The 12,842-nt window shown below is 37.7% G+C and overlaps 1 protein-coding gene across 4 annotated transcripts in view; it reads right to left on the minus strand.

Annotated features, from left to right (window-relative positions):
• MINDY3 (MINDY lysine 48 deubiquitinase 3) overlaps positions 1-12,842 on the minus strand; it is a 95,064-nt gene that overhangs the window by 52,470 nt on the left and 29,752 nt on the right. For all 4 annotated transcript variants that reach the window (XM_060162532.1, XM_060162523.1, XM_060162538.1 and 1 more), the window contains 2 exons: positions 5,561-5,631; positions 153-233 (listed from right to left, as the gene is read on the minus strand). In XM_060162532.1, coding sequence (XP_060018515.1) covers positions 153-233; positions 5,561-5,631 — 152 coding nt within the window. The remainder of the gene's footprint in view (positions 1-152; positions 234-5,560; positions 5,632-12,842) is intronic.

Genomic DNA, 12,842 nt, shown 5'->3' on the forward strand with positions numbered 1-12,842 from the left:
TCCTTTAGTATAACGGTTTTGAAACAATCCACTTCACAGTGGGAATACACTGAAGTCTGTTCAAAGATCCAAACTAAACATGGACTTATATTACTTGTTTGCCTGATGTCATACTTACCAAAAAAAAAAAAAAAATCCTGCAATAAGCATACCTTGGCAAAAAATACGGTGAGGTGAGTTTCACTGCCAACAATCCAAATAGGGAATTTTGGAGATTTCAAGTAAGAACCAACCTAGAACAAATGTAGCAAAATAAATAAACAAATGAAAATTTTATACTGCCTGTTAAATCTCTGCCAACAAATATATGAAGCATAACTGAAGTGTCTAATTCATATTGAGAGGGAGTAATGGATTGCGCCAGAATGCCTTACCCGTAACGGTCAAATGCTGAGTGTGAAAGAGGAAAGTTACGGAGACGGCCAGGGCCAAGTTTTTACTACACCTTTCCACCAGAAGAATAATACAGATTTAACACAGCTAAAAATAATTAGTTTAGCTCTAAGAATCATTCTCAGGTTTCACTAAAGATCCTAGATAAAATGACCACTTCTAGAATTTCAGCTTAGTACCTCAAACCCTAAAACTATAACCTTGACAACAATTATCAGGAAAATAATTATAAATTAACAAGTGAGTAGATATATGAATAAATAAGGGGAAAAACCTTAAGAATATTCTGTCTTCAAAGAACCTGGGGCAACACAGTAGTCTCTCTAAAGCAAAACACACACTCCCAAACATTTAAGAATATAAAAGAATCCTGTCATTTGATTCTTCATGGTAGAAAGTAAATTCAAAGTTTTACAGTATTAAGTCTCTTTAAAATATCGGGCTTCCCTGGTGGCGCAGTGGTTGAGAGTCCGCCTGCCAATGCGGGGGACACGGGTTCGTGCCCCGGTCTGGGAGGATCCCGCGTGCCGCGGAGCGGCTGGGCCCGTGAGCCACGGATGCTGAGCCTGCACGTCCGGAGCCTGTGCTCCGCAATGGGAGAGACCAAAACAGTGAGAGGCCCGCGTACCGCAAAAAAAAAAAAAAAAAAATATGTAAGAAGTTATACTTTATAGCCTGCCTTCGAGGTTATATATTTAATATAAAAATGACAGTACCCCAAATTTGAGAGTATCATTTTTTTGTGCGTGACCGAGGGAAAAAAAGCTTAAAATTCAAGACTTGTGAACTCGGATCACGTTCACATGAATCACCCACACTCTTAGATGGACAAAGACTCTGACAACTAACCTTACCAATCACACGTGCTGAATTTTCTTTTCTCACACAGACTCCCTAGAACTGGAAAATTCCAAGTGGCTGCTCGCAGCAGTCAGGGCCAACCATTCGACCCTAAGCAGCCAAAAGCCCTGCTCTGGTGCCCGGCTTTCAACCACCCTTTGGAACTGACTGCTATCATTAGGCGGGAAATGGGAAAGAGGCGGGTACTCTTTTGTATTCGGGGATCGTAAAGCTAGTATCTTTGACCTACGAGGACGGGGAGGGATGAGCGGATGTGCTAACAGCAGTGGTGAACCAGCAGAGGAGGAAGGATGGTTTGAGGACAAGAGAAAAGTGTTAACAGCACAAGGACAAAGAAACAGGAAAAGCTCTGGTCACAGTTCAGAGTGAAGGGATTTTAGAGGTGTTCAGTGCAAGGCCTTCCACTTTACATAAGGAAGCTGCAAACTCCACAGGACCCGTGCTTGGCCGGAATTCAGACAGCTAACTAGTACAGAGCTGGGGTCAAAGCTCAGGTTTTATAATTCCTCATGTGGCAGCTTTCTATTACATCACGCTGCCTCTTGCAGTGAAAAGTTCAGGTGCTGTTTAACTTCTCCTTTAGAAAAAGTGTGTGTGTGTATATATGTGTGTGCGTTTAAGGTAGAAGTAAAACATGAGGATAAAATTACAAACAGTGGGATCAAAGGGTAAATGAGTGCTGAGCTCACGAAGTGTCTGTAATAAGAAAAATAAATAAAAGAAGGCATAAATGGAGCAACCACTTTGGAAAACAGTTTGACAGTTCCTCCAAAAGCTACGTATATAACTATCATATGACCAAGTAATTTCACTCCTGGGTATACACTCAAGACAAATAAAAACATGCTCACTAAAGACTTATATATTAATGTTCATAGCAGTATTATGCGTAATAGTCAAAAATCAGAAACAAGCCAAATGTCCATCAACTGATAAATAGAAAAATGAAACTGATATAAACTGATATATCATACAATAGAATATTATTTGGTCATACAAAGGAATGAAGTACTAATACGTGTTAAAACATGAATGAACACTGAGAACATTATGCTAAGTGAAAGAAGCCAGACACTAAAGGCCACATACTGTAGGATTCCATTTAAATTTAATGAAATGTCCAAAACAGGCAAAATTGCAGAGACAGAAAGTTGCCAGGGGCTGGGGAGGAACGAGGTGACAGCTAAAGGGTTTAGAGCAGGAGTCCCCAACCTTTTTGGCCGGTTACGTGGAAGACAATTTTTCCATGGACTGGGGTTGCAGGGGAGTGGGGGGAATGGGGGCGGGGGCGGATGGCTCAGGTGGTAATGCGAGCAATGGGGAGCAGTGGGGAGTGGCAGATGAAGCTTCGCTCGGTTGCTCGCTCGCCTGCCGCTTACTTCCTGCTGTGAGGCCTGGGGTTTGGGGACCCCTGGTTTAGAGGATCTTTTTGGAGAGAGGAAAGCATACTGGAATAAGATAGTGGTCATAATGGCACAGCCCTATGAATATACGAAAAACCACTCAAGAGCACACTTTAAAATGGTGAATTTTATGCATGAGTTATGTATGAGTTTTTTAAAATGTGCACAGCCAAAAGCACTGAGTCACCTTTTATCTCGCGCGCGTGCGCACGCATACAGGGGCAGGAGAGGGAAAGAGAGAGAGAGACACCTAAAGAGACCGTGAGAGAGACTGTTTCATTTGTCTTAATGAACACATATGAGCAGAATGATATGAAAATGTTAATTTCAATTCTAAAGGGCAATTTGCTGCACTATCAAAGAACAGGGAGATGTTCAGATTCACAAAACTAATACAAACACAATTATTCCCTTAAGGCCATTTCTCTAAATAAGTGAATGTATATATATTTTCAGAAGGATATCTACAGTTATATACAGATGAGCACCAGAGTGTAAGAGAGAGTGTTTTTTTGTTTTTGTTTTGTTTCTTTAATGCTGTCTTAACTCAGCTTTGAGGCCCTGACTGGGGGCTGGTCAATTCCCTTAGAAAACACAGCTCATTTAAGTCCAAACCCCAGACACCTGACATGTCTCCTCACCCCAGGCCACTCTGCATGGCCCTAATCGCTCTGGAGTCAGGCCCCAGACAACAAGGGACAACTCCCAAGCCCAGGGCTCACCCAAACTATTCAAACCAGCCAGGTCACAGGGAGCCCGGGCAACCCAGCTAACTCCATCCCAATTTCCACACGTAAGCTGCTCCCTAGGGCTGCAGCCTGCTGTTGCCTTGTCCCCAGGTATAATTCTCTTCTTGGCCCTGCCTGGTAGCATTCTCTTGTTTGGAGCTGTAGGTCACAGAGTTCTGCCTTTCATCTATCTGAGTATCAGTGTGCTGTATCCCACCATTAAAAATATCTTTAAACCTAGAAAACACCATAGTTACCGCTAGAACACTAGAGCAGTAACACTAGGTTGGCACTAGAGCAATAATACTGGAGTAACAGGAGAATATACAGCAGCTAATGACTTCCCACTAAGATCTTGGGGATAAAACAGACATTCCTCTGTTCTATCTAACAGTTAAAGAAAAGCAAATGCACATATTTAGAAAATTACAATTCTGGTGAAATTGTCTGCTCATTCATTCAACAAATATTGACTGAGCATCTAATATGTACCCAGAAAGACAATGTGCCTGCCTTCAAAGAGCTCACATTCCATTAGGGACAACAGAAAAACAAATTCAAGATTAAAAAAAGATAACTAAATCAATAAAAAAGATCACTGCAAAGTGATTATTCCTATGAAATAATGTGAAAGAGTCACTGAGGGAATGGTCCAGGAAAGGGTCTCTGAGGCACAGTGTGAAGTAGAGTCTGAAGGAGAGAGTGAGCCATCCATTTAAGAGCTGGAGTATTCCACGCAGAAATGAAGGAAGTACGAAGGCTCACCAGGTAGGAAAGGGCCTGGCGTGTATGAAAAACTGACAGGAGGCCAGCGTGGCTGGAGCACAGCAATGGAGAGAGTGCAACGCAACTCTGGAAGGACAGACAGAATCCAGACCATCAGGGCCTTAAGGCCACAGGGTGAAGATTTCAAAATATATCATCTTCACACCCTATCTGTCTGCAAAACACACACCACACAGTTTTTAGAAAACAGCTTCACTGACGTATCTTTGACATACAAAAATTGTATGTATTTAAGGTGTACAACTTGATACCTGGATATATGTACACACCGTAAAAAGATCACCACAATCAAGCTAAGTAACATATCCACCGCTTCTGTGTGGTCACCATTTTTTACGTGCACACACACTTTTAGGAATATGAGCGTCTGCGGGTGTGCTGGGGAGGAGACGCAGTTTGATTCTCCAGTCGCTAGGCTGCCTCAGAATAGCTTTACCTTGTGTAATTAAAGTCACTGAAAATATAAGAGTTGCTACTGTTTGACAGTACAATTACTACTAATGAATAAGGGCAGGATGACACCTATTTGATTATCATATCCCTGTCACCCCTGTCCAAGTGTTGTCATGAAAGAGGAATGCTGTCTGGTAAAAAAGAAAGGGAGGGGAGGAAGGGAAGGAAGGAAGAAAGGAAAAAAGAAAAAAAGGCACTGTTATTGTTACTAAAAATAATCAACCACTGCTATGGAACCACCATTCTAAAATGGAAAAGAATATGAGAGCTACTTCCTTCTTTCCCCCAAATCAGAACATCTTATTAAGCGCAAATCATTAACGATTTAAACTCCATTTAAAACTATTTGGAATATCCAATAGTTATTTCAGAATGTGCAGGAAAGCTATGAAATATATATCAAAAAATGAGAGTTTCATGGCAGTTCCTAATTCCAGCACATGTGTTAAAGAGTTTAATGCTGTGAAGTGCTTGGATTTTGCTTTTTAGTGTGAAATCAGTTTTCAGATGAAAAAGACAAGTTAGAATTTCAGGCATTTAGCAGATTCTTTTTCTTTGCCTGATAAAGTATTATCAGTTTTTTCAGCGAAGCATACTGTTAGTGAGGAACAAACAGGGCATTCTGTCCCCTCAGTTTCCCCAAAACTATATTTATATTCGATAACGGATATCTGTTTTTATAAATTATTTCATGCTGGGTTCTGCCCCCGACCCTCAAAAAGGAACAAGCCTCAAAAAATAAGGAGACTCAGCATGATCAGCCAGCTTAACTCCATCCTTGATAAGCCTGTCAGTTCAGGAAGGGTGGCCAGAAAAGAACTGAGAGTACACACTGTCTGTAGTAAGCTAAAATACGTTGTCCCACGAGAAAAATGCTCTCTGCAACAGTGGACATGTGAATACAAACCATTCAAGGTATCTTAAAAATCAACTTACCTTACAGTATCTTAATGCTTCCATCAGTGTTAAGAATCCTACAGCTGCTTGTTCATGTATACCAAGAAGTTCTGCAACAAAAAAGTTAGCACTGCATTAGCATATAAATCTGAAAAGCACTTCAATGTAAATATATATGTAAACATATATATATATACTCTACACCAGAACTTTTACTTTTACCCAAAACTATACTTTAAAGCTCAGCATATATTTATTGTTAGGAGTGCACATCAAGTCATCGTGACACTACTACTCATTATAAAATACCATTAAATTAGGTAGTGGGTAATGTGATCCTTCAGATGTACATTAAATGTATTTATAAAACTTTATATTCAATGTTAACTTTTGATGGACATTTGATACCATTCCTCTCTCCCATAAACAAACACAAGCAGCATGCTTAAGACTGGGGAAATAAGGATGAATAGAACACAGTAACTGCTTTACAAAGGCTAAGAGCTTATCAAAGGAGGCAGATGAAAAACTTGTGCTCTCTGTTTATATGAACACACACATCTTATAGTTGTATTAAAGCATCTGCTTACTGTGTTAGGGAAGGCGTACACAAGTGGTAACATCTGAATTGAATCTTGTAGCATATGTAGGAATTTTCCAGGCCAAGAAGAGGATAAGAAGAAAATTCAAAGCAGAGGAAATGGTAAAGAACTATGATAAATCAATGTATCTAAGGGGTGAAGAATTTGTCAAAGCTTCCTTAAAGGTTTCTAGACTGGGGAACTTGATAAATGGTGATTAACTAAGGGAAAGAATTAAGAAGAAGTAGGTTCTAAAGGGGCGTGAAGAGAGAATATGAGTTTGGTTTTAGACAAGCTAGGATTGAGGCGCCATTAGGACTTCTAGCTAGAGATGGATACAAAACTAGAAGTAAGGCTCAGGAACACGGAAGAGAAATTAGGGTTGGATGTAAAGTCTGGGGAATCACCTGCATAGAGATGAGAGTTGACATCATGGAAATGGGTAAGAAAGAATAGAAAAAGCACAGAAAATGAAAAGACAGATTATTCCACATCAGAGATGTAACTGTGATGGTAATAAAGTCTTTTCAGACTACAGCTTTCAGCTAAAGTACATCAAGTACCACTATAATAGTAATTTGGGTCCACACATATTTCTAAAAAGCATGTTTTTTTCCGGTTAAAAATTATGTCCACTGTAAACACAATGTATATATAACTCTACATCCTTTTTACCATCTCGTTATATATCATCCATTTTCCTATTAGGATATTATGTTTTTCTTATCAATTAATGTAATAATATCAACGTATTTGCTTCTGTTGTAAATAGTTTACTGTGTGTCCTGAAGTACAACATCCAGATGGTATAAACCAGGAACTTGTTGCTTAAGCTTTACGCTTTGTAAATTCAAAATTAATAGAAGGCACGTATACATAGAGTTTGTATTTTTTCACAAACTTCTTACAGGCAGAGAAGACATAGTGATAGTTCCCAAATTTTGGTTATGATCCTTAGGGATGCCTAAGTCCCTTTTAGAGACTACATGAAACCGAAATGATTTACATGAAAAGACGTTAATTGCCTTTTTCACTCTTACTCTCTCATGAGTGTATAGTGGGGTTTTCCAGAGGCTAACTGATACGTTATTTCCCAACAGATTGAATCTATAAACAGATATGAGAATCCAGCTGTCTGCTAATAAACTAGACATTAAAGAGACTTGCAAAATTTTAAAGCAATGTCACTCTTCTTACGAAATTTTTTTCTTATTTGGGAAGATAGTTTAATTAAAAATACTTATATTTAAAGTAATTTTAAAATGAATACATCTTTTAAAATTTCTCACTCTTAATTTTTAACAAAAAACCCAGTGATTATTATTTTCCTATAAACCAAATAAGCGAGAGCTTTTTGGGATCCTCACTATATTTAATAGTGTAAAGGTCATGAGACCAAAAATTCTGAGAATTGTTGAATTACAGCCTTCAAAGGAAAAAGAGCAGCCCGAACAGGCAGCGATGGTCCTCCACAGCCTTTCGAATTTTTTCCTCCTCTTCCTTCCAAAATGTAAGCAGCACTAAATGTTTTCAAGTTCAAAGAATACATGTTAAGAAACATTTTCACACTTCAATTTCTAAAATCAGTTATCACCACCTAGTGTTACAACTTGATACTACATCATCTATTTCCTTAGAATTGTAAACAAATGTCTAGAATAGTATATTTATAATATCATGCTACTAAATATAGCAAATTAGCTGTTCATAATTCTTGAATAATGAATTGTTCAGATTAAGTCAGTAATCACATGTTTAGGTATGTTGTTTGGATGGTAGCTTTTTAAAAATGTGTTAACTCCTATTTCCTTAAACAGGACATGTACTTATAATTTTTATCTTCTTTTGATAGCTAAAGTGCATCATTAAGAATATTTATTGTACAAAGTTGTAATTATAGTGAGGATACACTACCCTCATATTAAAACTTAAAGAATTTAGTTATAAGAGACTTCATAAGTCTCAAAGAAGTCTGCTTACATTTGCAGAAAATTCTAATAATTAAGTCATTACACATTTCAGAATTTTCTGGCTAACTTCGTTTTCTTAGCCTAGCATTTAAGACTAATCATGGTGATTGTCTACCAACCTTTCCATTCAGTCAGTGGCACTGTACCTAAATGCAGAGTTTTGCATTCCTGAGCTTGCTTTTCTATAGCCTTCTCCTCCACTCCCAACTATCACTTCTCGCTACTGTCAGGGTGTCTACAGAAGTCCTTCTTGGGCCTTTCAACTTGACGCTGACTTGGAAAGCAGGTAACTGCACTACATTTATTTAACAAACGTGCTCTGGGTGCCGAGTATGAAAAAGAACAATGCTAAGCACAGTGCAGGAATACAAAGGTACCACTGGGAATATGAAGACGAAGGAGCAAAGAGCCCCTCTGCAAACCATGTATCTGATGAGGGGTTAATATCCACAATATATAAGGAACTCCTACAACTCAACTGCAAAAGACCAAATAACCCAGAAAGCAAAACAAGACGCCAAAACAAAAAAATCTGGGCAAAGGACTTAAGACATTTCTCTAAAGAATACATAAAACGGCCAACGGTATATGGAAAGATGCTGAACATCACTGATCATCAGAGGGGTGCAAACTGAAACCACAATGTTAGGCTAACCATTCTCAAGAACACAAAAGATAAATGCCGGGGAGGGTGTGTAGAATCTGAATCCTTGTACACTGTTGGTGGGGATCTAAAATGGAAAACAGGATGGAGGTTCCTCAAAAAAATTAAAAATAGAACCACCATATGATCCAACAGTTCCACTTCGGTGTATTTAGTCCAAAAGAATGAAATCAGGATCTCAAAGAGATATCTGCATTCCCATGCTCACTGCAGCGCTGTTCACAATAGCCGAGAAACTGAAACAACCTAAGTGTCTAGCAACAAATGAATGGATACAGAAACTGTGCAATATCCATACAATGGAATATTACTCAGGCTTACAAAAGAAGGGAATCTTATTATATGTGCACATGTATGAACCTCGAGGACCTTATGCTAAGCGACATATGCCAGTCACAGAAGGAGAAATACTGCATGATTCCACTTAGACGAGGTTTCTAAAATAGTCAAACTCCTAGAAGCCGAGAGTACGAGGGTGGTTTTGCCAGGAGCTGGGAGGAGGAGATGGGGTGGGGAACTGCTGTTCCACAGACAGAGACTTTCCGTGATGTAAGACGAATAAGTCGTAAAGATCTGCTACACAATCTTGTACCTACAGTTAATACCATACTTAAAAATTCGTTACAGGATAGATCTCACGTTAAATGTTCTTACTACAGTTAAAAAAATTCAACCCCTCCGCCCCCTCCAAAAAAACCAAAGTAGAATGTGGTAAGTGCCATGAGGGCAAAGTGCTCAGAGGCAGGATGGATGACCTGCAGCTGTGGGAGTCAGGGAGTGCCCCGGGGAAGGGAGGGCACACGAAGTGCGAGCTGAAGGACTGGACAGGCACAGACGCGAGGGATACAGGTCTTCAGGCACAGGGAGCGGCATGAACAAAGACATGAAAGCAAGTAGCATGATTCTGTTCAAGCACAGGTTCATGATGGCTGAAAACTTAAGCTGGGGTGAGATTATGTAGGGTCCTTGAGTAAGTAAGCTAAAGAATCTATAGTTAAAAATATGGAGAAAAAAAGAAAAAAAGGACTTGAAGGATGTTAGAATACCTAAACCAAAAAGCAATACAATACAGAAAAAGGCTTGGTTGTCTCACTTATAGGTAAAGGTACATGCCATCTGAGCCATAAACTTTGTGAAATCTATTTTTGAAGTGAGGAGCTTTTTAAAAACCCCTTATTAGCTGTCTGTCGAATTGCTGAGAAGTCAGGTTGCTCGAGAATTGGTGTCTAGCCAGGGTTGCCAGATCTAGCAAATAAAAACAAAGATGCCCAGTTAAATATAAATTTCAGATACAAAATATAATTTTTCAGTATAAGTATATTCCAAATACTGAACGGGACATACTTACACTAAAAATGATTGTGTATTTGAAATTCAAATTTAAATGGGAGTCCTGCATTTTGTCTGGCAACTTAGTTCTAGCTAACTTAATATATTTTTACAACTAATAGAATTTGGAGAAAAGGAGCACTTCTGACCTTTCCTCACATAAATTCTGATAAACCAAATACATTTCAAATTTGTATAGCACCTGGCCACTAACTGCAATTCACATTAACTACTTAAAAATATGAAAATTTCAAAATGATCTTAATCTTCAGAGTTTAGATTCTCGTACTGTCTATGTATCTTGAGTCTATCAGCTTTCAATTAACTATGCCTGGAAGGACTGCCATAGTGATTTATATCAAAAGAAAAAAGAAACGAAGAATGTGGGTTTCTGATTTATAAGACCTGACTCTATTTCAATCCCATAAAATGAAGAAAACATTAAAATAAAAATAATCATCAAATAAACATACGAAAGCAATAATGTACAATACATACAAAAAGAGAGGGTACGCAAACGCTACGGGATTCGTTTACGAAAGAAAGGAGGCCATGGGAAGACTGATCTATGGGAAAATAAAATCAAAGAAAACCTCAGCTCAAAATACAGGCAACAGTAAAAATGAAGATATCTGGCAGGTTAATAGGGGCCAGACCACAAAAGGATTTTAAGACCCTGCTAAGAAGTTTGGATTTTATTTTAAGTGCATGGGGAAGCCAGCTATTGAATGGTTTTAAGTGAGAGAATATCATGATCTGATTTACTGTTTAAAATACCAGGCTAGTTACTGCGAAGGACTGAGGCGTGGGCAAGAATGAATTCAGTGATTAGTTCTATTGCAGTTTTATTTGTACTCTATGGCAGAAGCAAAAGCTAGTTTTAATAACTGAGGTAGAATAACGTACATGAATTCAAGAACTATATGATCAAAAATATATACTTTCATTTAAAGATATAAAAAACTATCTAGATGGGAAGACCTAATATTGTAAAGATGTCACTTCTCTAAAATAATACACAAATTTACTGTAAGCTCAAGCAAAATGTTTAGAGATTTCTTAAACTAGAAATTAAAAAGCTGGAAAAGCATTTAATTGGAATAGATAGTATGGAAAAGACCATGATAAATTTGAAAAAGTACAATATTAGGGAACGTGCTAATAAATACCAAAGTGTATTATATAACTATGTAACAGTGTAGTTTGGGCATAAGAACTCACAAATAGATTAGTGGAATAGAAGACTCCAAAAAATGACTCATACCTATGGGAAAATCTGTTACTTGATAAAGCAGGTGTTTCATATCTGTGGAGAACTGACTGGAATTAGGAAATTCTTTGGGAAAAAGTAAAAAGGTAGATCCCTACTTCATACCACTCATAAATAAATAACCAGATGGATTAACGAGCTGAACATTAAAAAAAAAAAAAATCTACAAAAGCATTTGAAGAAAATACTAGAGAGTATTAGTTTTAATCTTGGGTAGGAGAAACATAAAACAGATACAAGGAAAAAATTTAAAAACAAAAGCCATAACAGAAGAGATCAAATGATTTAATCTCATAAAAATGAAAAGCTTTGGTATATAAAAGATACCAGTGGCAAAGTTAAAGGAGACAGAAAAGGCTGAGAGAAAATATTTGCAACACAGATTTAACACACAAAGAACGAAGCATTTATAAAGCATCCCTAGAAATTGTAAATAAAAGAAAATAAATAACCTCTCCCCAAAAAATGCCAAAAAATAGAAAGAGACAATTCCCAGAAGAAACACTGAAAGTTGAGAAACATTATGAAAAGATGGTCAACTGCAGCCTCACTAGGAATCAGAGAAACATGAATCAAAACAAGCTACCAGGTGTCAATAAACTGATGGACAAAATATTAAAGATGGAGAGCTCTGAGTGTTGGCCACTATGCAGAAAAACAGGAACTCTCCTACATGCTGGAAGCATAAGTTCATACTTCTCTAGTTGGTAAAGCAAATTTTAGAAGGTAATTTGGCATTATCTATCAAAGTTTAACAGGTGTTCCTTAAAAGGTTAAATAAACACAGAATTATCATATGACCCAGGATTTTCACTCCTGGGAAGATGCTAAAGAAAAATAAAAACATATTCTCACAAACATTTGTACATAAATGTTCCTAACCACATTACTCATCACAACCAAGTGGAAACAAGCCAAATGTCCATCAACTGATGAACGAAAAAAGAAAACGTGGTATAAAGCATACAATGAAATATTGTTCAATAAAATGGAGTGAAGTGCTGGTACATGCTAAAACATGGATGAACCTTGAAAACATTATGCTAAGTGAAATAAGCTGGTACGGAAGACCAGATATTAAAGACATGATTCTGTTACCAGAAATGTCCAGAACAGGCAAACCTACAGAGACAGGAAGCAGATTAATGGCTGCTAAGGGTTTTGCGGAAGTGACTGCTAATGGGTTCAAGGGGTATTGCGGAGATGATACAAACATTCTAAAATTGACGTGGTGATGGCTGCACAACTCTTAAGAACATAACTAAAACCAGTGACTTGTACATTTTAAATGGGAGATGTGTAAGGTATGTGAATTACATCTCAATAAATCCACTTAGTTAAAAAAAAAAAAAAAAAACCACCCAGAAGCCTAAATTTTGTTAACATACGTTCTGCTTTTAGGAATCTATCCTACAGGAATACTTGAATTTGAACAGAGAGATATATACAAAAATGTTCACTGCAGAATTGTTTGTAACAGCCAAAAATGGTAGTACCATCTAAACGT

Source organism: Lagenorhynchus albirostris, chromosome 1, assembly GCF_949774975.1.
Source record: "Lagenorhynchus albirostris chromosome 1, mLagAlb1.1, whole genome shotgun sequence".
In the NCBI taxonomy this organism is placed as follows: domain Eukaryota; kingdom Metazoa; phylum Chordata; class Mammalia; order Artiodactyla; family Delphinidae; genus Lagenorhynchus; species Lagenorhynchus albirostris.